Here is a 24,418-nt window from a genome sequence, read left to right as displayed (position 1 = left end):
CCTGGGAGGAGCTCTCACCCTCCCTTCAGTTCAGCCTTTCGAAAAATGGGAAGTGTCACGTGAGACATACAGGAAGAGAATGAATAAGCACTCTCTCCTACTGTTCAAATAAAGGAAGTAATTGCCTGTATTGCATCATGAACAGGAAAAGTAACTAAGGGGGGGGGGAATAACCATACTAATTGAAAGATGGCTGAAGATGAAAGTCATATTAATTTTTTTTTTCCATTTTGCAAGTGCATACCCCACCAGTTCCTTCTGGGGTTGTACATTTTGATGTAAAATTAAGAAGATCCACTGCCTTTGCTACAGATCATTACGATGGAAAAAGAAAGATGCAAAGGTCTCTCAGCAGTAGTATAATTTGTAAATTGTTAGGCTTGAGGTTTTATGTGACAGAAAATGCCAACATCCAAACTGTGCACTGTTTTCTGCACTGCATTAGAGTGAGTGCTCTCCACAAATGTCCTAATTGATACCATTCAAGTAAACACAGAGGCCTCAGATGAGAACACAAACTTGGGCACAGTGCTTGAGGGCTCTCTTGCCCAAGACACAGATGGACATGCATAACCAAAACACACTTAAAATTCTTTAAGACTAAAACAAATCTCTAGCAGAAAAACTAAGCAACAGTTAAACATTTTCTGTTGCCTACTTCTATTCTGAAGTGGAATTAGTTTGAATAAACAGTTAGATTAGCAAGGATTTTCTGCATTCACCCTACTGGTTATTGTAGATGCTAGTGCCTGAATGGTATGTTCTCTGGTGAAAGCATTTCAGAGAAAGATGGAGCAAACAACTTGTGGTAAGAGTTGTCTTTCTGTCCTGCAAAAACAGGTCCATGATGTGGGCTTCCTAGCTCTACAGTAAGACTAAAAATAAAGTCATTAATTTCTACTTGGGTTCTGCACGTGGTTGGGTGGGGAGACATGAGCAATGCACAAAGGAATGTACAGAGGCTGAGTGAGAAACAAAAACAGACCAAGAACAGGAGGGAAGACAAAAGGCCGTATTACCAAAGGGGATTTAAAACTTTTCAGTTATGACTTGTCTGCCACTGACACTTAAGTTATTGGCATCTTCTTTTCTATTATGAACTCATCTACTGTACAAGAAAAAAATCCAAGACTGTTTAGTGAGAAATTGACTAGAATTAAGGGCCAAGTGCAGTTAAAAATTATGCTATGAGCTTTAAAAATAGACACTATGTGGTCACAGCTACCTACAAGAGTTTTGCTTTTCAAGAAATGACTCCCTTACTTTCTGAAGTACATAGGCAGATTTCCTGATGGCTGAATCTTCTGCCTTGGAAATTAGGGAAATAATTTCCTTGGCCATAACAAACATATCATGGTGAAAAGTAGTTATGGTTCTAAGAGTAATTCTGTAACACTAATTCTTCATTAAAAACAAACCAAAAATGCCAAAAAAACACAACAACAACAAACCACAAATTCATCTCCATGTTGAGTTTGTATTGAGAGACAAACTAGGAAAAAAAGGGTGCTCAAAGAAGTGCTCTCTCCATATGAAAAATGAGAAGTTACATAAGGCGAAGACCTAGGAGTATTAACATTATGGAGGGAGACCAAAATAAAATAAAATCCAGCACTCAAAAATTATGGCAAAGAAAAGCAGCACTTGAACTGTCAGACTCAAACCAAAATGGATTTTTACTATGCAGTGGATTGTTGACAGGGGAGGAGTAATTACTTGGAAAAATAGCACATCACAGATCCGATGAAGATAACAGCCAGCAAGTCTGTATAGTATAGTCTTAGCCTGAATTTAAAAGAGTTAATCCGGCAAAGACTTGTTCTGTTGCATGTGGAGTATATATTTAAGTATAGTTATGAGACATTGCCAAGTACCTCAGTGCTTTACTGACCAGCACAGGTGATAAAGGCAGAGGTCCTAGACTGAAGAAAAAAGGAATACAAGGGAGAAGGTATGTTTGTTGTAAGGAGGATAATGACCAGCGGCATTACAAAAACAAAACTTCTCAAGCAGATAGAAAAAGCATGTAGGACTTTTGGTATCTCATGGACTGGAAAGTAGCAGGAATCATTTCCATGGCTGGGCCACTATGTTGTCCCTGACATTGTAATGAAAAAAAAGAACAAACTCAAACAAAAGAACAAATAACAAACAACCTAAACAGTCAACTTCTTTGGCAGAACTTAGACACAAATCACTCAGATAATTACATCCTTACTTTACAGCAAGCCGATTTTGCTCAGCAGTGAGTTCCTCAGCTTGTCGCCCTATTCCTGGAAAGAAAAGATACATTAGATCTTTCCTAAAGACAAACAGTAAAAGCTGTTCCCAAAGGCTTATGCTTGCACCCCACAAATAAATTTCTAAGGCCATAATTTCAAAATTTTTTGTCACAGGTGGTTTTAATACATCTCAATCCCTAACTTTTATGTCAAGTTCTACTCTACCTCTTTACCCACTTCCTTACCTCATTCCCCCTTTCTCACCCTGTCTACACTGTCAGGAAGAGCAGCCATAGCATTCCCACACACACAATGGAAGTGGCAATGCCACCAACTGGCTGCAACCCCCAACAGCCTCTACAAACTGTGCTGGGCTGGAAAAACCTCTGTTGCCAGAAGCTGCTGCCTCATTTAAGCACAAGCCTCCCGCTGGCTCCTTGGTGAGAAATGGAGCATTTCACAGCAGGAGGAGTGGGCAGGGGAAGGCAAACAGGCACTCAGGGAACAGAAGCTCCACTGGTGTGAACGAGCAGCCCAGCTGCCTGCTGCTGGAGCAAGCCTAAACATCCACATCAGTAATAAACTGGAATTGTACAGGGTCCAGACTGGAAGGATGACCTCCTATTGAGTGTACAAGACCTTTGGGGCCAGAGGTAGCAGCACAGACTCAATGTCCCAGGAAAACGATGGAAAAATCTTGTGTCACAGCCAGTGGTAAGCAAATACTACTCATAGCACATACCTCAAAACCTTCACCCTAGAGCTTTACCTGCACATACTGCAGGGAATCCCACTGGCTTCAGCAGAACTACACGGGATGAGTCAACAGCACTTGGTGTGGAGCATGTACACAGCTCCATGTGCACAGCCCCAGAAGATCAGGGGCTTGGCACCAATTGACACAACTATTCTAAACATACTGGCCATAATTACCAACACAGACACAGGACCTACATCCTAAAAATTATTGCTGATAAGCTGCTCATTTACATTCTCTCTCCACTGTTTCAGTTTGTAAATACTGGGAGGGCCTGAATTTCAGAGAAACAATTAGCACTTAATTACTTAAAGGACTGGGTATTTTGTTTGTCTGTTTCCATTTAAGGACAGCTGTGTTAAATTTTTACAAATACAAATTTGCCACTGATGCTTGAATTGCAAGCTGCCTCCATTTGATCAGCTGCTCCATATATGGATGTTTGCAATGTAATGAGCCTTTTCCACCATCATTAATCTGTAGGATTTCTGGTCTCTTTGGAATGCTTCTGCTGTTGTCTTTTTCCTGTCTGTCTGGTCATTTACCTTCAACATCCTAGGTGTATACCTTGGCTGCACATTGCTGTGGAATTGCTGAGTCAGCAATACCTGAGCTGACTCAACTTACAGAAGCAGATAAGCCTCAGCAACATGAATGCCAACAACATTAATTCAATTAGCTAAGCTTCCAGCTGTATCTATTATACCCAGATAAAAGCATTAAATTCACTTGTGCAAACCTGGCTTGCAAACAATGCCAGACCCCCATGTGCCATCACCTAAATCCTGGTTCACAACAACTCTGTAGCAAGGCACTTATTCAGTCACCCATAGCTTGTAAGGCAGTGGGCCTCATACCATCAGAAATTCACACTGCAACATCAATAGGCACAAGCAATAATGCTACTGACAACAAGTGACATTTTTAGCCTTTGCACTGTAGTAGACACAGGCATTTTACTGGGAAAGAATAGTGCTCTTTGTCACAGAACAGCACAAGACTGAAGACAATGTTATTTTGCTTGCAACTGTGCTTCTCTCTGCACTGGGGAAAAGCTACTGAATTCTATCTCTCACAACTCATGGAGTATATTACCACTGCATATATCAGTGCTAGCATATTTTTTGCTAAATTAACATTAATGACTGAGCATATGTATCATCAGTTCTTGACTTCTGAGAATAGGTAACAGCTTCAGAGAACTTAATGGAGATGCACTGTAGCTTCTAAACAGGAGATACTGGTACTAGCTAAAATCCAAATTGGACCCCAAGGAAGTAGAATACCCAAAGGGGAAAACAATAGTCTCTGATATTGCAAAGACAGTTTGATCCTAAAAACTGATCAAAACTTTAAGTTTCTCATTTTTCTCCCATAAAGCATTTTTCTTTTTCATTTGGAACAACTCATTGAACTACATTCATTCAGTCCGTAAATCAACCATACAATTCACTGGTATATAAATGCTGTCTTCAGGACATGGGAAGAGATTCCTTTTCTTACCATCATGTAGCTGGCATGCAAGTGTTGTGATCTTCTGTGTAATTATCATCAGCGGACTATAACAAAGACAGAAACAACAGTTACATGTCTTGTAATACAAATTATTCCCAATTTTCTCACTGAATGTCTTTACGCCTTTAAAAGGCATAACTGCATTAGCAACAAGTGGAAAACATCCAATTAAAGCTGAAGGAGGCACTCAGGCATAAGACAATTGCCTGGGTTCAAAACAACCCCACAGTAACTTGCACTGGAAATTTTAATTGCTAAGTGCACACAAAGCCTTATTTTATATCTCCCTATCGTGCAGCAGTGCAAATTGCAGTTCAGAAGAAATTACACCACCAGGAAACACCAGCTTCTGCAGCCCACTGAGCTTCTTTTCAGGCAAAGACCAAATTGAAGCCCCATACAATGCAACACTAGAATACAGCAGTGCTGCTGTAACCCAACTCTGGCTCTTCTTACTGTTTGTTACTCTCCTATTGTCTGTCTCCTCAGTGCCCTAAAAAAAATGTTGACTCTGCAGATACAGATGCTTATTTCCCCACATGAATAGCTCTATCAATTAGGACTGTGTGCAAATACCAGAATAGCTGTCAGCACAGCAGTTTCCCACTTGCTTAGTGGCCACGCATCTGCGTTGTGAACGGCCTGTACAAGATACACCATCCAGCTGGCAGTGTATGGGCATGTGGGATCTGGAGCCCCTGGAAAAAGGAGCTGGTTGTACCTGAACCAGGCTTGCAGCCACCTAGCAGCTTTGGTGCCAACTAAACATGCCACATAGAAATAGCCACTACTCCAAGTAGGGCCACTAATACTTCCCATATCCAGCTTTACAGAGCTTCTTGGCACTGAAGGCAAATGTGAGCTGCTGCAGCTAAGGAATGGGGGAAAAGACTAAATTCAGTTTGGTGGCATCAGGAGCTGGTTCCCACAAGGATAAAGGACACAGCCAAGAGCATTTAGAGGAAAGTAAGAGGAAAGATGGGAGGAAAAACCATGGGGACAACTGACCAGTTCCCCAGGCTGTGGCACCCTAAACACAAAAGCTGGCGCTGAACATCTGCAATCTGGAAGGACCCATGGCAGGCAAAGCAAGGGATGAGCACCCCCTTACACTGCTTCTCCATATCTCTCAGCTACTCAGGACACCAGCACAGAGTGCCCAGATCTCTCACAACCACAACAGCCAAAAGATGGGAATGGGTGATGAGGATACACCACTATTTTAAAAGCATTAGTTGTGATGAATGTACATAAAACCAGTCCCACAAAAAAGATCTGTCTTCACTGAGGATTAATACAATGGGTTGTTTCTCCATTTGAGAATAAATTAACAACATTAACCTGATGGAGGTTTCTGTTTGAACACAAATGATGTCTTCAACCTGGAAATGAAAACTTGAGTTTGTACACATTTATTGAACTATTTACACAGTTTGACCAGTATATGGAACTTTTTTTAAGAGACATAGGTGATTGTGCCAAATATTACAGAATTTTAACTATTGTAATGTATTTTCTGGAACATAATTAAAGAAAAAAGTTGAGGGGTTTTGGGTTTTTTTGGTTTTTTTTTTAGTTCAAGCACTGTGTTTATCTCACAGATTTCTCAAGGTAAAGTAAAAAAGGTGGCACTTACATTCAGTGATGCCTCTGTCTAAAATAACAGTCAAATACTTATGTTCAACAGAGATTTTCAACAGATTCTGGACCATTCTTAACTAAATCAACCTACTGGTTACAATCAAATGTAAACCCAATGGCTAAGATAAACTGTTTACAACCTGATTATCCCACTAATATAAATCAAACAGTTTCTCAAGATAATTCATAGGCTGAGCATGGTAAACACACAAATACTGGCAAAAGACATTCTTTCATTTTAAGTGGTCTTTTTTTTAACACTTAATATGGTTGATCTTTTCCAAGAGTCCACAAGTAATTTTGTGTGGGTAATTTGCATTTTCTACCCAAAACCAGAACATGCAATATCAGCCAATTACCTAATCAGAAACTGCCTTTATAATTTCAGAAGTACCTACTTGAAGTGCCAATTAAAAAAAGTTTGCACAAAAAATTCAGAATAGGCTTAAATATACACAGAACTTGAATACAATTGTAACAGAGGGGTTTGTACAGCAGGGTCACCTAGACCACTGATAGTAGCCAAGGAATGGACAAATTCAACAATGACTTTTCACCTTCCAGCAATATTGTCAAACAGTCATTCTAAACTTTATTCCAATTAAGCTTTCAAGAAAAGTGATTTATAAGCTGTTTTTACCATTATCTTCAACATCCTGTTTCTCAAAGTAGATTTTCCCAGACAAAATTTAGCTTTGCTTTCAAAGATATATAAATCCTAATCCTTTAAGCATATGAAAAGGCAGATTTTTTTTAATCTTTAGGAGAGACAGAGGGTGTCGCTGAATCAAGCTGTTTTACTGCAATAAACAAAAATTTTTATTTTGAAAGTGTTTGACCTTTTTGGCTTTATGGAGGGATATTAACACTTGTTTCAAATTGCTTCAATTTATTGCATTGAATTTTATTGCATACGTTTCTTATGGCAAGGACTTCACGCCAATACTGAAGTGGGTAACTTTAAACCTCAGGCTCTGAGCCAAAACCATATGACTTCAAGTGTCTAAATTTAGACACTTGTCTTAGACAAGGCCCCCATGGTAAACTAGAGAGAACCAAAATGCAAACAATCCAAGGGCAGCAGGAGTAAAGCCTGCACTGAAGTCATACTACATATAAACACAGAGGAGAGAGGCTCTCCTCATCTATATTAGGAAGTCATTGCCTCATTGATGGCACATTGTAAGCCAACAGAACAAGTCAGCCTTTCCTGCACTTTAATCAGAAAAGATGGACAGTCTTTCTCCCTCAAATCTCCCAGCTCCAGAGGAGAAAAGGAATAACAAAAGTGACATGTCTGTCAAGGTGAGTGGGAAGGAGGTATCATTAGATACCTCCTGTTCTCCCTCCTGACATGTCATATGTATTTTCCAGAGTGCCTGGAAAGTGGCCCAGCAGAAAAGGACCTGGGGTGTGCTGGTCAACAGCCAGATGAACAAGAGCCAGTGTGTGCCCAGGTGGCCAAGAAGGCCAGTGGCATCCTGGTCTGTATCAGGAATAGCACGGCCAGCAGGAGCAGGGCAGTGATTGTCCCCATGTACTTGGCACCAGTGAGGCTGCACCTCCAATGCTCTGTTCAGTTCAGTTCAGAGGACATTGAGGGGCTGCAGCATGTCCAGAGAAGGGCAATGGAGCTGTGGAAGGGTCTGAAGCACAAGTCCAATGATGAGTGACTGAGGGAGCTGGGATTGTTTAGTCTGGAGAAAAGAAGCTCAGGGGGGAACTTATCACTGTTTACAACTGCCTGAGGGTGTAGACAGGTGGGAGTTGGCCTCTTCTCTTGAGCTGCACCAGGTGAGGTTTAGGTTAGACATCCAAGGAAATTTTTTACAGAAAGAGTGATTAGACATTGGAATGCACTGCCCAGGGAGGTGGTGGAGTCACTGTCCCTGGAGGTGTTTAAGGAATGACTGGATGTGGCACTCAGTGCCATGGTCTAGTGGACATGGTAGTGATCAGTCATAAGTTGACTTGAAAGTCTCAGAGGTCTTTTGCAACCTAAATGATTCTGTGATCTCTTTTCTACCCTACTCAGGAAGGTGGAAAACTGCTGTAGAGTGGCAATGGGATGACACACACTAAATCTTTCAGTGTGTCAGGTATCAGCCAACACTTCACACAAAGGGTAGGCAGTGTTTCAGGTGAGCAAGGAGCATCTTCTTCCCTCCTCTCCTCCTGCCCACCATTCCCCACTGACTTGATCTCAGGGGGACCATGTCTATGCTGCAGCAAAAGGCAGAGCACAACAAAATTATGACATTACTGGAACGCTCTCTTAAGGGCAGGGAGGGGGAAGGGAAGAATCATAAACTCCTAAACATGTGAGTTTTGATTATTAGAACTTTGAAATACCAGAGTATTGAATTGCCATTTCTATTCAGCCTCTCAGGCAAGGTGTAACTTTAAACAGCAATAAAACATTGAGTAAGTTAATGCATTAAATACAGCACCCTATCACACATAATCAACTGCTTCCAACATGGTACTATTTTAACCCTTAGACTCTACTGGAAAAGGTCAATAGTGCTAAAAATAAGAAGGGAAGTTAACAAAACTATAAAATTCCCAATCCCTTTTCTTACTCCCAAATTTTGTGATACACAGGTTTTTGGAGGGGAGTAATTAGGTTGAATTCAAAAAGAACATCTACCTACTACACTTTCACTTACAGATGAAGCACAAAGACTTATCCCTAGGAAGGAAGCATTTGAAATAAAACACATTTAGAAGCCTAAACAACTTGCAATCCATCACATTTGAACACCTACTGATTGCTTTGCAGCCACATGCTGAATGGTGATTCCACACCCTCTCCACCTGTCCTATTAAGTACTACAGTTACAAATTACCACAGAAACACAGAATCTGATTTATGAGTGGTGTGATTTCCCCTCCTTTCCCATGTTTTATATATTGGCTATGGGTTTAATCTTGGGTTGCAGCTGCGCAGTACCTCCTACACACAAACCATAGTGGTCAATTTTAATTAAAAAAAAAATCAAGAAACTGACTGAGGGACAATTTTATTTTTCAAGGCATCTAACATAAGGTATAGCTTTGGATTTTTGTTTACCTCACATTAGATGCCTTGAAAAATAACACAAGACTAAGACGCAACCGTTTACAGAGAATGATCAATAGAGGGGTTTACTCCCTTAAATAAACCTTCCAAATGAAAACATGTCAGTTAATATAATTTTTAAATACAGATTGCCCCAATGCAATAAATTTGCCAGAAGCACAGGCCAGTGGAAGTAAAGATGTCTCGTTTGTAAGACGCTGTGGGGGTCCTCACTGCATCACAGGCTGGCTTCTGTGCTGAGCAAGTTTTGATGCTTATGAGAGAAAAGACGTTTTCCAAGCACAGTCTGCTTGACCTTAGGTAATCCCACGGAGAAGTCTGGCACACGCTTGCTAGAAATAGTTTCCACTGACCTGATTTCACTAAGAGAGGAGGTGGAGTCAAAAGGCTCATAGCAGACAAGACTCCAGAACTGCGAACACATATTTCAGGGTTACCTCTGCAGTGCTGAAGCCATGACAGGAAGTTCACACAGTCACACCCTGCTGTGACAGTAACCATTGCTGACAAGGGGATGGCCAAGCTGGCAGTGAGCTTGTACTTTTGCTTTCAACAGTAAAAGGAAGAAGTACTGAAGTACATCAGAGGAAAAACACTTCACTGAACACACTTGCCACCTTCAAAGCAACTTACAATTTCCTTCATGTGATGTGTTGCCTTTGTGTGTGTCTGTGTGTGAAAGCTTCCAAGCAGTATTTCTTAAGCCTTCATGGTAGAAGCATTTCACTTAAAGGAGTGTTTACTTCTGGAGAAGTGTCCAGGGATGCACTAGATGCATGGAGCTCTCTAGTAGTGATTGCTTGCTTGAATTCTGCTTAGTTCCCACACAGCAGTTCTTGCAGGGCTCCTGTGACTCCAATGATAAGGGATCTCAGTGTTGTTTCTAGTGGACAAGCACACAGCCGAGCAGCAAAGCAGCAAGCAGGCATGGAAAATGGACTGACCCCCCCTTACTCACCCTGCACCTGCACTGATGCACCGCCTCTGGGGACCAGCTGCACACCGAGGTTACCCAGCACTGCTGGAACAGATACTGCAGCAATGTACTGCATGTCATACATTTAGAAGACAATAAAATAAAAATAACCAACTGAACTTGCAGGACCAGACAACATTTCTGCTCTGTGTTTTCACATGGTAACATCTATCTTTGCTTTCATCAGCATATGAATTTCCTTTGTGAAAAACAGCTGCTGTACTTTCATTCCTTCCTTTTGTGGTTGAAACAAGAAGCCACTGAGAGAGGAAAAAGCCAGCAACAAAGCACTAACTACCCAGCAAAAATTCACTGCCTGAAGTGACACTTGTTACAGAAGCATCTGCTTATATATATGGCTTTTTGAGAGGGCTCTCTCAACGATCATCCCTCTCTAGGGGGTTTGCTGAGGATTCTGCTGCTGCTGTTCTGCATTTGGGATATGGCAAACACAAAGGTGGTGTCTGGAGAGTGATGTCCACCAAAGCACTTGTGTAAGAGCTACAGATTTGACACATGTGGGGAGCAAAACTGCTCCCAGATACTTCAGCTATGGTCTCTTTAAGACAACAGAAGATTAAAAACTGTGCCAGTGTGTGTGGTGATCTTCACAAACTGAGTTTCTCTTCCGTAAGGGATGGCAACAATAATTATAGAATCATTAAGACTAGAAAAGATCTTCAGGAGCACTGAGTCCAACTGTTAACACAGCACTGCCATCTTCACCACTAAACCACGTCCCCAAGTGCCATAACTGCATCTTTTTTGAACACTTCCAGGGATGGTGACTCCACCACTTCCCTGAGCAGCTCGTTCCAATGCTTGGAAACACTTTCCATGAAGAAACTCCTCCTAAAATCCAATCCAAACCTCTCCTGGCATAACCTGAGGCCATTTCCTCTTGTTCCGTCACTCGCTACATGGGAGAAGTGACTCACCCCAGTCTTGCTACAACCTCCTTTAAAGCAGTTGTAAAGAGTGATAAGGTCCCTCCTGTTCTCCAGGCTAAATAACCCCAGATCTCTCAGCCACTACTCATATATGAAAGAAATTCCCACATGCACAATCATTCTCTGACATTTCACTGAATAACCTGCAATATTAGGAAATTTTGCTCAGACACTGCAAGAATTCAAAGAGGAAACTAAAATGTTCCACGGCTCAAATCAAGCAAAGGATTGAAACAGACACAAGTTCTATACCTTCTGAATTTTATCTGGATGATCATGTGCATCTGGCATTTGTTCATGAAGCTTGCTAGACTGAAGCCCTATCTAGTACTACTTTCCAAAAATCAGAATCAAGATTCCTTATTTTAAACTAATTTTCCTTAAGGCTATTGTATTGCTTTACTCAAACTGAGCCTGTGATACAAAAAATAAAAACACAAACTGTATTATATTATTACAGTTTTTATAAAGTTGTATAGGCAGGCAACTTACCAGCATAATCCTCTTAGCATAAAGGAGAAGAAATAAGAGAAAGAAAGAGTTAGGATTTAGTTTTTCCAGGTACAATGTGCAAATGTCATGGCAAACTAAGCAAAATAAAACATGCATGTTTCTCTCAAAGATTGATTTGAATTCAGGAGGAAGCACAGGATTCAGTTATTGTACAATTAGCATTCAAAAACCAATAGGATTTTTGAGGAAATAATAAAGAGAAAATTCCTAAATTACATCATCACTTATTTGAGAAATAATATAACTGAAAGAAATTTGATAAAATATATACACATTTTTAAAAAGTAATTAAAATTGAAGTGCAGCAAGCTGGAAATTGTTTTCCTTAAAACCTGGCAGTTGTTAAAAAAAAACTAAAAACACGAGTTTTTCCTTAAGTACTATGCAATACATAAAAAACTCTTAAATCAAGAAACAGCTGCAAGCAGCTTGAACACAGTTTTGACAGTGGGACTCAGTGACCAAACCTTCCCTTTGCAGGAGTTAAGAATTAAGTAGTCACCAGCAGGTAAGAAGTCCCTTTTTTCTCATTCCGTAACCTGGAAGTGATATGCCACGGCTTGATCTTTCATTTTCCAGTTTGCTTAAGATATGACTCAAAAGTTATCTTGCTCTCTCCATCTATACCTGCATTGTGCAAGTTCTGTTCTCAAAATGGAAGGGCTCCAAACAAATAGCACAACCAACATTAGTAAAAATGCCCCAAAAATGTATTTGCAAGCACACTTCAAAAGGGTTACGCGTGCAAGTTGTTAATAGCGCAAGGCAGGCCAAGACAGCGAATGAGGGATGCTGGCTTTCAGCACTGCCACTTGGGAACACTCAATGATCACTTATCACTTCAAGGCTTAACACTTCAAGGAACTGACATTGGAAAGCTGATGGCAATAGAACTGGTTATGTGCCTATTTGATGAGGATTAAAACTTCCTCCTTGCAACATGCTATCACCAGACTCATGTGGTACTAAAACCTCAAACACAAGCCAGCAGCTGATGGGTTTTTTGCTGCATCTTAAAGATTCCCCCAAGTCCATTGTCTTGCCTTCTCAATATATATCCCCAGCCACATTCACCCAAAACTGTGGGAGGCCGGAGGGAGATGGGCACAGCTCCATGGTTGTGTCTCACTCATTTCTGAAACCCTGAGGGAGAACATTAATGCCATCCTCCCAGCCAGGCCCTGTCCTAATGATTCCCTATTACCACATGCAACAGATGATGAACCATCAGTTATGGGAGAACAAGCAAGAGAAGTTTCAGTTGCTGCTCATACATGGTAAAACTGTGTCCAGGGAGTATATTTTGTCTCTCTGGGTCATCACATCTGTTCAGGTATGTGCAAAAACTTCAATAGGCACATATTTACAGCTGAAGAAAACAAATTTTAAGACAGATTTATGAGGGTGACTTGGGTTTTAACACTTTGGATTGCAAGTTTTTATTGATTCCACTACAGTATTTTTATTTATTCTTAGCTTTTAAAATATACCATGAAGGTGCAGTTCCTATCCATAGTACATTTTCCACTTGTTTACTACTTGGTAGTTTTATTTTTGACTGAAGTTTAGGAATTGGTGTGTACCTTGAGGCATCAAGTCAAAATCAAATAACAGAGTAAGTTCAAGCATTATTTTTTCACTGCCATTATTATCCTCAAGCTCATCATTAAATAAAAGCAGTTACTTTTTCATCAAGGGAGCAGAGAACACTACCTAATACATAACAAACAACCACCATTCCTCTTCTTTCGCCCCCAGTCTCAGATGTATCTTTATTAAATGTATTCAGAAAGAGAGAGTTAATATGCCTCACAGTGCATTTCTGACCACAGCATTCAGAAAAGCATGATCTCTCACATTTCTCTGTCTCTTACACACACTGAGCTATAGCATTCCAATCCCATTTATAGCCTTCTTGCTATGTCTTGCTCTTTGAGGACATGCTTTTGTGTATTAAAAGAACTGCAGAAAAAATTACAGAACTAATATCTTTAAACATATGAGTTCCCATTACTGCAGCCTCCCTAATAAAAAACCTCAGGAGTTTGAGAGAAACTTCCCCTCCACCACCTGATGTTTAATTAAATGCTGAAACCCACCACCTCAAAGAGAGAGACACATGCACAAAGACAGCAAAAACCTTCATTCTCCTACTCTGTGCCTGTAAGATGAAAGAGACTTGGAAGAGTCGTGTAAAACTTACTGTGCAAGCTTACAGAAATTTTTCATTGTATGTTACTAATTACTCTGCCTTCAGACATTCAATTAAACAAGTGGAATACAGATTAGCACATTGGTTTCAAATCGCACAAAAGCACACCTTCCTCCCACAAACAAAGCACATAGGGTTAGCTGTCTCTGTCTTTGCAAAGCATCCTCCACTGCTTCTCTGAGTGAAATCAGAGACTACAGTGTGTATGAAAACCATTTCACACATATCACAGCATACAAAAAGTTGTGCCATTTAAGCAGCAGCCACAAGCTGGCTCCACGAGAGAACCAGTGCTGACAACCTGAGCTGATGATCTCCTGTCTCTCTGCCTGGGTTACCCACCCAGCTCCACCAGCAACTCACCCCTGCCCGAGTCCTGCCCTCACACCCTGCAGGGCCTGGGCTGGGAAAGGCCTTTCCAGCTGGGCTTCAAGGTAAATCAGAATGGGGGAAAGGAGACACAGAGCTGACAGCTGTGCCTAAGAAGCTGGAAGGAGAGCAGCCCACCCTGCTCTCAGGGCAGACCACCAGGGAGCAGAACATCAGCCACGTATGTCACTCCTACAGCTCCAGGGAGAGATTGGCCAGCTTGTCCTCCCAGGCTGCTCTGCAGGGAAACCTAGCTAGCTAACTAAGCTCTACCTTCCCAACCACACAACTTCCAGCAAGAAAACAATAGAAACAATGAATCAGTGCAAAAATCATACAGCGCTTATTCTTTAAAAAAAACAAAAACAAAAACAAAAAAAAACAAAAACAAAACCCAAACAAACAAAAAAAAACCAACCCAAAACAAAACAAACCCCAACAAAACCCCAAAGATCACAACAAAACCCTCAGAAAAAGCTTAAGGGGAACAAAATTGCAGGTGCTCCACAGATAACATAAAAATTATTCTTACAGCTTACTGAAATCAACTCATACTGATTGACACAGGAACCAGTTTGCAGACTCACTCACCCGGAAAAATCTGTAGTGAGAATACCATAATGAAATATGTATATTCGGCTGATGTGGCACAAAGTGAGGTATCCCATAGCTACGACAAAGGAGTACCTAAAAACATAACACACAGAACACATAGTTACTAACACAAGTACCAACAAGAACTAGAATCACTCAAATTGGGTTGGGCTTTTTTCGATTTTTTTCAAATCAGATTGTTTAAAAGTTTGGAGCTGTGCTACAAGACCTGGAAGAAATTCTTAAAGGGGGCTGATGGTTTTGTGTACCCAGCTAAAACCTTACAGAGGTGTCTCCTCATTCTGGGGGTAGGGGAAAAAATGGAAGAAGAAATACGATCAGTTCAAGCTGCAAAATTGAATTTTCAAAGCTCCCATCTTCACATATTATTTTGAAATTTCTGTCCAACTTAAGTATTTGAAACCAGATGATACTGTATGTCATTCACTGAAGTTATCCACTGCATTTTTGTCTGTAAATGTTCTTTATTTACAACTCTTCCTCAGATCTAGCAAAGACTAAAATATTTCAAGCTTAAGGTATTCTCTCTCCTGTGATTCTATATAAAGGGAGATGATGGCACATAGCCCGGTCTTTTCAGCTCTCCATACTGAAGCACACTATGTTCCAGAAAAATCATAGAATCAGATAGATTGCAAAGGACCTAGAAGATCACTTCAGAAACATTTCTTAGGTAGGATGTGACAAATTCATTCTGTGTTTCAAGATGGTAGCACACTTCTGTTGGGCAGGGCAGTAGCATGTAGCATGATTCTCACCTTAATAGCTGAACCGTCTGAAGACTGAAAATATTGCAGTGTCTGCATGGGCAGATGCAGCCTTTCATACAAGTAACTTCTGCCTGTGTTTACATGAGCAAGGAAGAAGATTCTGTGGAGGAAGGAACTGGATGGATGTTTGGAGACAGACTGACACATGAAGCCAATTATACCATGCAATGGGGAAATGGGACACCAGAATGAAAGGCTGGCACCACATGGACAGGTCAGGACCAGGTCTACTGGTGTCTTCCATAGCTGAGGTTATCCATGCAGGGGAGAAGAGGCAAAGACCAACAGACTACACAAGGAGATGGCGCATCCTGCGTGCCTGGTAGGGCTGAGCCTCAGAAGGCTGGTCAGCACGCATTGCCAAGAAGGGTCCTCCACAGACCCATGAGAGCATCCACCACAGGGGAAAACCAAAGGTGAAATCGGACAAGAGGATCAGGCAGCAGACAACTGAAAAAGAGCCAGGCCTTTGTCGAATTATGGCTGGTTTTAAATGAAATGAGTTTTTCCTCCCTGGGGGCTAATAAGCTGCAGTGTGAGTGACAGTGATGGATCACAAAGCAACCTGCAGGTCGTGTGGCCCACAGCAAAGAGCTGGATGAAAGGCAGACTGAAGGGACATGACAGATTCTTCAGGAGATTCACAGTAGAATTTATCATATTTTATCTGGGTCAGGCATCCAGTCCTGCCTCAGCAAGGTCCTTGGGTTCCCCTCTCATCAACGGAGAATGGCAAGCATCCATCCAAAGGCAAGTCAGACATGTAACAGCAAGAGACAGGATGAAGGATCTAAAATAAGCCCCCATGCTGAGGTGTAAAGCACATAGATTGAAACGGGGCAAGCAGGGAGAGATACACTGAACTGCTGCTGCAGCTGGGAGCATTTCTGATGCTGGATTAATTCGTCCATTTATAAGCCTTGAAGGCTAGCAGCTTCACCAGAGAGCAAACTAGCAAAAAATAACCAGGGAAAAGAGTATGAAGGTTAAATTATGCAGTTCATTAAATTTGTTCTCTTCCACTGTGTGTTTCTGGGGCAATAAAGAGACAAGTCCTGAAGGCCCACTCTGAGGGATCTGTTCTCCTGTACGAACAGGTTGAGACCTTAAAGTGGCCTTGTTCAAGCTTACTCTCAACTGGTTTGAATACATTGTTACTTTGCCAAAATTAACAATGGGGACGCACTTTGAGTCACACTGCTGTGGCTAGCAGAATACAATAGAAAAGTCCTAACCCCAATCCTCCCTCAGAACCCCTGAAGTCTTTCAGCATGTTGGATGGACATTTCACAATGACTCACATCAACACTTGACTGTCTTGCAGCAGTGGGTGACATTATGTGAACTGGCTTGATTTGTGTTTCAGTATAAAGCTATTTTTCTATTAGCCACTGTGGCTAATTGGCTAAAGAGGAAGAGTGAGGGGGTTTCCCACTGAAGCTGTGTCCTTTTCCTTATCACCACCCCAACTTGTCTGGGAAGATGTAAATAACTAGTGGATGATTCTTTTGTAGACTTGGTTCTTCTGATCTACAGCCACTAACTCCTGGATTTCCCTCAAGTGACAGGCAGGAACAATGACCAGGAAACCATAATACAAACTTGTAACACCTTTTTATTTTGGTCTCTGGATGACATTTCTTTAACAAACATTGTCAAATTACCTTTCTTTTTTATGACATTATTAATTATCTCTAGACTTCTGGGCTTTGTGCTCTTTGAGAGGGTAGAAAAAATACCTCGTTAATCCCCTATCTTGCTGGTGCAAACTGCTAGTAACTGCTGTAGACAGGATTGGTTTTTACAGTTCACATTTCTAAATAATATTTAAAAATCATAAGTAGGGTTCCCATTCAGATGTAAGAGAGGGGTCTCTTCAGGAAAAAAAGGAAGGTGAGAGGATTATCTGAACATCAGATTCTCAGACAGCCCTGGGCTTGAAGGCAAGTGAAGAAAGGGTTTCCATTCCCCAGCCCAGATTTATGTGGATTCTGAGCATTCAACAGCAGCTACAGAGACAGCCAGACAGTGCAGAGACAGAAAACACCTGTCACATACCCAAACCATAAGCTTCTACTTTAAGCAATAACAGTTCTGGTATTTTCTACTTTTTCACAAAGCCCAGTACCAAAAGCAAGACCTCATTTTGTGGATCACTAAGCTAAGCTGCCTCAGTGACCTTATTTGAACAGCCTAACTCAAGAATAAGTGGAAAATACCTAAAGGCCAAACAGCAATGGGGAAAACATATTAAAAAGGATTATCAAATGCAATCTGGAAGAATACAAGACCAAGGAGAACATGACTTCATTATGTTTAAGAAATCAAAGGTTTTTCCATAAATTATTATGCCGGCAAAAGTCAAATTTTGAGGCCAGAAATTTCATAGGAAAATGCAATACATCAACCCAAAAAACCACAAATTGAGATTACAGCTGCTTCTGTAACTCCATGAACAAAGCTCCTGCAAGTAACTGGGAAAGAAGGGAAGGAAAGAAGAAAAGGTAGTTCTAAAAACTCCTTATGATTCTCCCTCAAAGCAGAGAAATTATCAGAGGGGCAGCTGTAGACTTGCAGCCACATCAGCTCACCTGTGAATGTTGGGAATACTCGCCATATTCATAATGCCATAGTTCATCATCACCAGGACAAAAAGATGAATGGAATACCTTGAAGATAACAAAGTGAGTATTTAGATAATTTCTATTTTACCTGGAAGTGCTGACAGTTCAGAGCAAGAGAATATTTTTCCATGCAAATGACATCAATGTGATGTTATATCACGGTACCAGTAAACATGGATTACCACAGGACATCTTTATAGCCTGTCTATCCAACACAGACTGATACTTATTAAAAAGATATTAGCCATACGTTTAACTGAAAGAGTAGCCTGGCTCAAAGTGCACTTTCAAGTTGGATACATCTTTTCCAGAAGAGGTATCTTCACAGCAGACTGGTGTGGCCTTAACTTCCAGAACAAACATCACAAATCAAATTAAATACCTCACTTAAAAATACTTTTATGAGTCACTTTACTTTGAGGGTTTGGAATGGTTATGTTGGTTAGGATATTTTTTTAAGGTAGCATAAGAGCCTTCAGATTAAAAAGATGTAATCCAAAAGAGCTGATAGGAAGTTTAAAATTATTTTTACTCAAGTCTTGTCTAAATGGTGACTAAATACTCACCACCCAAAGCAGAAGACAGCAAAGTATATTCCAAAGAGGGTGGCAAATGCGTGGCGAACAGCAGAGCTGGCATGACTGGGACTCAAGTAAATACGAAACCAAAATGCAGCCAAAAGTGCAAACAGTTGACAGGCTACAAAATTGATCTGTAAAAGACAAGCAAAACAAAAAACTGGTTTGATTCTTGGAGGAGGAGGAGGGGGAGGATTCTCTCTGTTCTCAGAACAATTAAGAGCAGAGGTAAGAAAAGGGGTAGAAATTGTGAGCTATGAATATTTCCCTTCTCAGCATTCTCACTTGTGAACTCATGTGGTAACTTTTCTTGGCCAGTGACAGAAGGGATTGAACAGGCACACAGCCTGAAGCAGAAGCAGATGAGGAAGGTCAGGCTCCAGCTACCCCAGGGTAGAGCTGGGGCTTTGGTGGTTCTCTCTCTCTCCTCGGAGGAAGCCTCTGCTCTGCTGCCAGCCGGGCCCAGGTGCAGGGCACATCACTCCCCTTCTCAGCCCTCTTGGCAAGAGGCAGGGGCCAGGAAGCAGTCTGGGACTCTGAAACATTACCCCAGTACCTGACTCTCCCCCACCCCAACACAAGGGCAAAATCAACAATCCTCATGTGACACTGCTCACTAGCAGTGAGAACAGGGCAGCTGCCCTATCTGAATTCCTCCACTCCACAGCATCATCCACACAGACCTGCCAACTCCCCATTTGTTGTGGTTTGAGTGCAAAGAAAACTTTGCTCTACCATCAAGCAGACACCTACAGGAATATGCTTCTCAAATGTTCTTTGGTTACTGCATGTGAAAATCAGTCTGGCCTCGCTGCAAGGAAGTAGTGATGGCAGTGGGAGCACAAAACATGCAAAGGGCAAACAGTACAGGAATAGAGGCTACTCTTGTCAGACACGAGGACAAGCAAAAGCTTCAGTGTCATCCAGAGCAAAACTGATATCACGCTGCCTTCTTCAAGTCACCTTTTCTTTGACAGCCTCAGCAAAAATCCCAGAAATCAGAGGAAAAACAGATCAAAGTCAGAGTCAAAACAGAGCCAGGAGCTGTCTCTAACAGAGCAAATACACCACTGGGATACAACATCCCTGAGTCCAGCCTGGACCCTGGACAGCTGGAGGTAAATTTATTTATTCAGTCACAGTGTCACAGTCCTGTTTTGGGTGGGTTTTTTTTTTCTCTTTTTAATCTTTTGGGGTTTTTTTAATTCACCCTGAGCTCTCCAGCAGCAAGTCATCCCAGACCAAGCAAAACTAAGCAGGCTGCAACATTTAAGCAATCACTTGGATTAGAGGATTATCCAAAGCTATCAGTCCAGGACAGGATAATACATCTCACTCGGAAATGCTCTGACATGCTGGCTGTCCAGGACTGGTTGGATTGTGCCAGGCTTCTTGTCAAAAACATTTACAATGTGTTTAACAAGATACTATAGCCCCAAAGTGCTTTTATTCTGGTGGACTACATCCAAAATGGTGTTAGCTGTTCATGAAAATGCTTCCATTAAAGGTTTGTTGGCTTCAATGGTGCAGTTGCTTTATTTCAGTGATGCAGGCAGTCATGCAATAGAATAATGCAATAATTTAAATATTTAGGTATGCTGAATTCTAGTTGTTTGGAGCAGAGACAACATCAATTTATTTCTTGCTCATGCAAGCAACCAGCATTTATAATAAATACTATCACAGAATTATAACCAAAGCAAGTAATTCTCATGTTTAGTGTGAGTTCTATAGAACAAATAGAACCAAAGAACAAAATTGCACTGGTCTCACAAAACCCAGATGCTGTAGTAGAAATCCTGAACTTGTCTGTTACCACGGAGTTACATTCAAAATGCTAACACCTTGCTTCACCTTTCCACAGACAGAGGCGCAGCAGAAACCGCTGAAGCCCCTACAGGGCTGCTCTGATTGCATCCTTTCCAAGCAAGTTCCCAAGACTGATGGGTGCCCACTCATCAGTGACAATTCAGTGAACCTTAATCCTCCCCATCCTGCTCCAACTTAGGGTCACACTGGCACATCCAGTGCAGCTCAATTCTCTGGCATGCAGAGCTTCTCTGATCTGGCACAAAGAAGGAAAGTGCAAAGACTCACAGAAACTGATGTGTCTGATTGTTTGAAAGACAATACCCTCCTCTGTGCAGCGCCACTCGGAAACTTTACACCAGGAAAAGCCATCACGATAAGCAGGCATTTGTTTTTTACTTTCATCCAGCTCTTGTAAGCACAGTTTGAGATGTTAAGGATGCTGGGATCTCAGAGGTTCACACACACAGCATAAGGAAAGTGCAAGATCCCAGAGCAGACACACTTGTAACACTGTTTGAACAGCTAAGGCAGGGAATGACAGTGGCAGCAGCAGCAAAAAAGTGGCAGCGACTTCATCACAAGCAAACATCCAGCGAAGGACAGCTCAGCAACCTCACGAACACGTGCTCTTGCTAGCCTTGGCCTTTGAGTATGTGTTATCTGTGCTACCAACCATGCCACTGTCACACCTTCATTTTGTTGTGCAAATTAATCGAGACAATTAACCAAGACTCCATGCTCCTTTTGCAAGGATCATGCTCTTTTTGCAAGGATCGGAGCAAAGCCTCATACTAGGTCAAAACATCACCCTTATGTTTCAATGAGATTTGGTTTATAAAGGTTGTTTCTGCACTGCAGCCAAACATCACAGACCCAATGCACTCAGCAAGCAATAATCTGGCAATAGACCAGACTTGCTCTGTTCTACACTGTGGAGATTCTCAGTTCAGTTGAAGAGAATTATCCCAAGCTTCAGGCCTGGGAAACTTAGAGAGGAAGAATGAAAACAATTATTATTTCTCTTTCTGTTCAGGTTACTTATAGACATGTACCTTCAGAGTGTGCTATTCATAGTTCACCAACACTACACAAGGGAATAGAGGGATGCAACAGCTTTTCATATAACCTCCTCTATTTAGTTATTTCTATGTACCATTTGAAACACATGCAGTGTTCACATGCATGCACACAAAGGCTGACAGTTCATCTGACAGTGACTTTACTGCGTTCTATTTGACATTAGTTTTATTCTTCGTTCTACATACTTGAGGCATCCGAGTAAACAGATCCCTAAGAATTTAACAAATGTTGTGCTCCATCACAAGTGAACTAAGTCACACTTTCCTTCTTTTCCCTTTCCAAAGAGAAAAGGATTCATACTATTCCCTTTTGGTTATTTCCACTGTTGCTAAAAACACTTTATAAACAGAAAATTCAGGGCTTCTGAACACTGATGAATGGTGTCCAGGCAAAAACAACACGGAAATAAAAATTATATGCCAATTAACCTTCCACAGCATTGCAAGTCATTTGACACATGTTTTTAGCTAGCCACATATCTTTGGTGTTGCCACCAAAATTTTGCACATCTGGTTTCAACATTGCTAGAAAAAAGGAAACATCTTTGCTTTTTACAGTCACTTTCTTCCATGCTCTAGAGAGTAAGATGTAATAAAATTAGGAACCAGAGCACATAATATGCTGCCAAAAGAAGACAGTATCTTCCTTTCATTTTCCATGATTAAACACTGGAAGACAGAAAGGCAGTCTCATCACAGTATCTGCAACGACATCTGGAACACTTGTGTCTGAGTCACAGCCAGCTGGAGACAGCCTTGCAATACAGAAACAAGATATCCACACTTTTGGAGAGAGAGAAAATTTGGACCAGCTCCAGCGCAACCAAGTCGATCGTTATTGTTGTCTGCTTAATTAATCCTTTAATTCTTTATTAGTCTCAACTTTAAAAGGCTTGATAGATCCAGAGCAGGTATGAACAATGAAGGAAAAAAAAAACAAAACTGTAGTTCCTCTCTGTATTCTTTCAAATTCTGTAGTAGCAATAACTCAGCAGTGATGTTTAGATAGCAAATCTGAGTTTTACACAAAGTTAGCAATCAGGTCAAACCAACCCACCAAGCACCCATGATGTTGATGCAAGAATAGTCAAACACAGTGGTTTCAAGATCCCCCAATTGGATTATGCTGTAATCCAATCCCTCAAAGTACATAAAAGGTCAGTTCCATCTGTCTTGAGCCTTTGTATCTTCTCCCATTTTTAACAGGATGAAACTTGGCAAACATTGGACTGGTACTGTGTGAAGGGGAAACACTAACTCCTAGGGATTTGGAACCACCTTTTCTGTCATCTCCATCAACAGGCAGGGCCTTTTACACAGAAAAGGCATCTCCTCAACCACTCTCAGAGGAAATCCATACAATTTTTCACTCAGTATTTAATTTGATCCAATTAACCATTTGGAAGTGGGCACTTCTAAGGGCAAACGCCAGTTGGAAAATCACAAAATAAAGGTTCCAAATACCTAGAGTTAAATAGGTGCATCTAAAAATTTCACCCTTTGCAGGACATGAGCCTGATGTCAATAACACTGAATAGGAACAATTATCACTTTTTGTGCTGGGGGCAAACTGACTCCATGGTGAAGGCTGGGGAGGAAAAAAAAAAACTCAAACAAAAGAAGTAACTTGTCAAATCCCTCTAACAGGAAAGCCATGGAGCCATAGAGGATTTCCAAAGAGAGAGGTAAAGTGCTGCTTGGTACACTGAAAAATTACTGAAAAAAAATCCCTCAAAAATCTTAAAAGGCGAAAAGAGAAAGTGCCTTTCCTAGCTAGAAATTCTTGAGATGGGAAACAGGAAATATGAGAGGAGACAAAACTTGACTATACACCTTTAAACCAAATCATTACAAAGAATCTTGGTCACTGCTTCTTGTATTTGAAGGTAGGCTACTGATAACCCACTTCAGGAGTTTCAGTTCTGCTCACCCCGTAAGCCTTGCATCTGCAAATCTCCCTGTTCAAAAAAGTGGCAATACACAGTTGAGAGTTACTAGATCACACCCTAGGAAGAGATGGTTAAGTACAAACACATAGCCTCTTATTTTAGTGCTTTTAACCTTTTCTTTACAGTTCAGTATCAGAAGGAAATATCCTGCATTCTGTTTTGACCACAAAAATACTTTCTTTTTCCTCTACTACATTTTTCCTCCCTTAGGCTTGCAGAAAATTTGATCTCACTTTCCAAAAATCTAGAAGGGTATAACAAAATTGACCACACAGTTCTCTCCAAATTCCAAATGCCAATTAAGTCCAATTGCCCAAACCAGACCATCCTCTGTAAGCAAAATTCCTATTAATGCTGTGACTCTGACAATCACTACAAGCTAGCAGTCACACTACTAACTTGCCCCTTGTGGATGACAGGGAGCACAGAATCTGTGGATAAAAACCAGACAAGCTGCACATCCACACACATTCACAGAGAGAGGTACAAGTGTGTTTGAGCACAGCCAGGCTGTCAGAATATTCCCAGCCAGCATCCAGGTCCACATCCACTTCAATATGCAGCAGATGATGCAGTCAGGTTATAGATATGGCAGAAGATACCTCTAATTTATTCCAGGCCTTGGACTTACCAGCCAAATGAGAGAATAAAGGTTTAAATTCTGCATTTCATTTGCTGAACAGAAGTGTAAAAGCAGAGGTCTCTCATGGTGGTTCAGTATAAAGATGAAGTTACATCTCGTGGTCAAGATACT

General features: G+C 41.2%; 1 protein-coding gene across 5 annotated transcripts in view; it reads right to left on the bottom strand.

Moving 5' to 3' along the window:
* MBOAT1 (membrane bound O-acyltransferase domain containing 1) overlaps nt 1-24,418 on the bottom strand; it is a 56,564-nt gene that overhangs the window by 14,604 nt on the left and 17,542 nt on the right. For 3 of the 5 annotated variants that reach the window (XM_038127596.1, XM_038127599.1, XM_038127601.1), the window contains exons 2-7: nt 18,813-18,958; nt 18,214-18,291; nt 14,829-14,924; nt 11,636-11,647; nt 4,483-4,538; nt 2,219-2,273 (exon numbers count right to left, since the gene is read on the bottom strand). In XM_038127596.1, coding sequence (XP_037983524.1) covers nt 2,219-2,273; nt 4,483-4,538; nt 11,636-11,647; nt 14,829-14,924; nt 18,214-18,291; nt 18,813-18,958 — 443 coding nt within the window. The remainder of the gene's footprint in view (nt 1-2,218; nt 2,274-4,482; nt 4,539-11,635; nt 11,648-14,828; nt 14,925-18,213; nt 18,292-18,812; nt 18,959-24,418) is intronic. The other 2 variants (XM_038127598.1, XM_038127600.1) reach the window with 1 other exon arrangement.

The sequence above is a fragment of the Motacilla alba genome, chromosome 2 (genome assembly GCF_015832195.1).
Source record: "Motacilla alba alba isolate MOTALB_02 chromosome 2, Motacilla_alba_V1.0_pri, whole genome shotgun sequence".
In the NCBI taxonomy this organism is placed as follows: Eukaryota; Metazoa; Chordata; class Aves; order Passeriformes; family Motacillidae; genus Motacilla; species Motacilla alba.
Note: the sequence above shows the minus strand (reverse complement) of the source record. Positions and strands in the feature narration are given on the sequence as shown.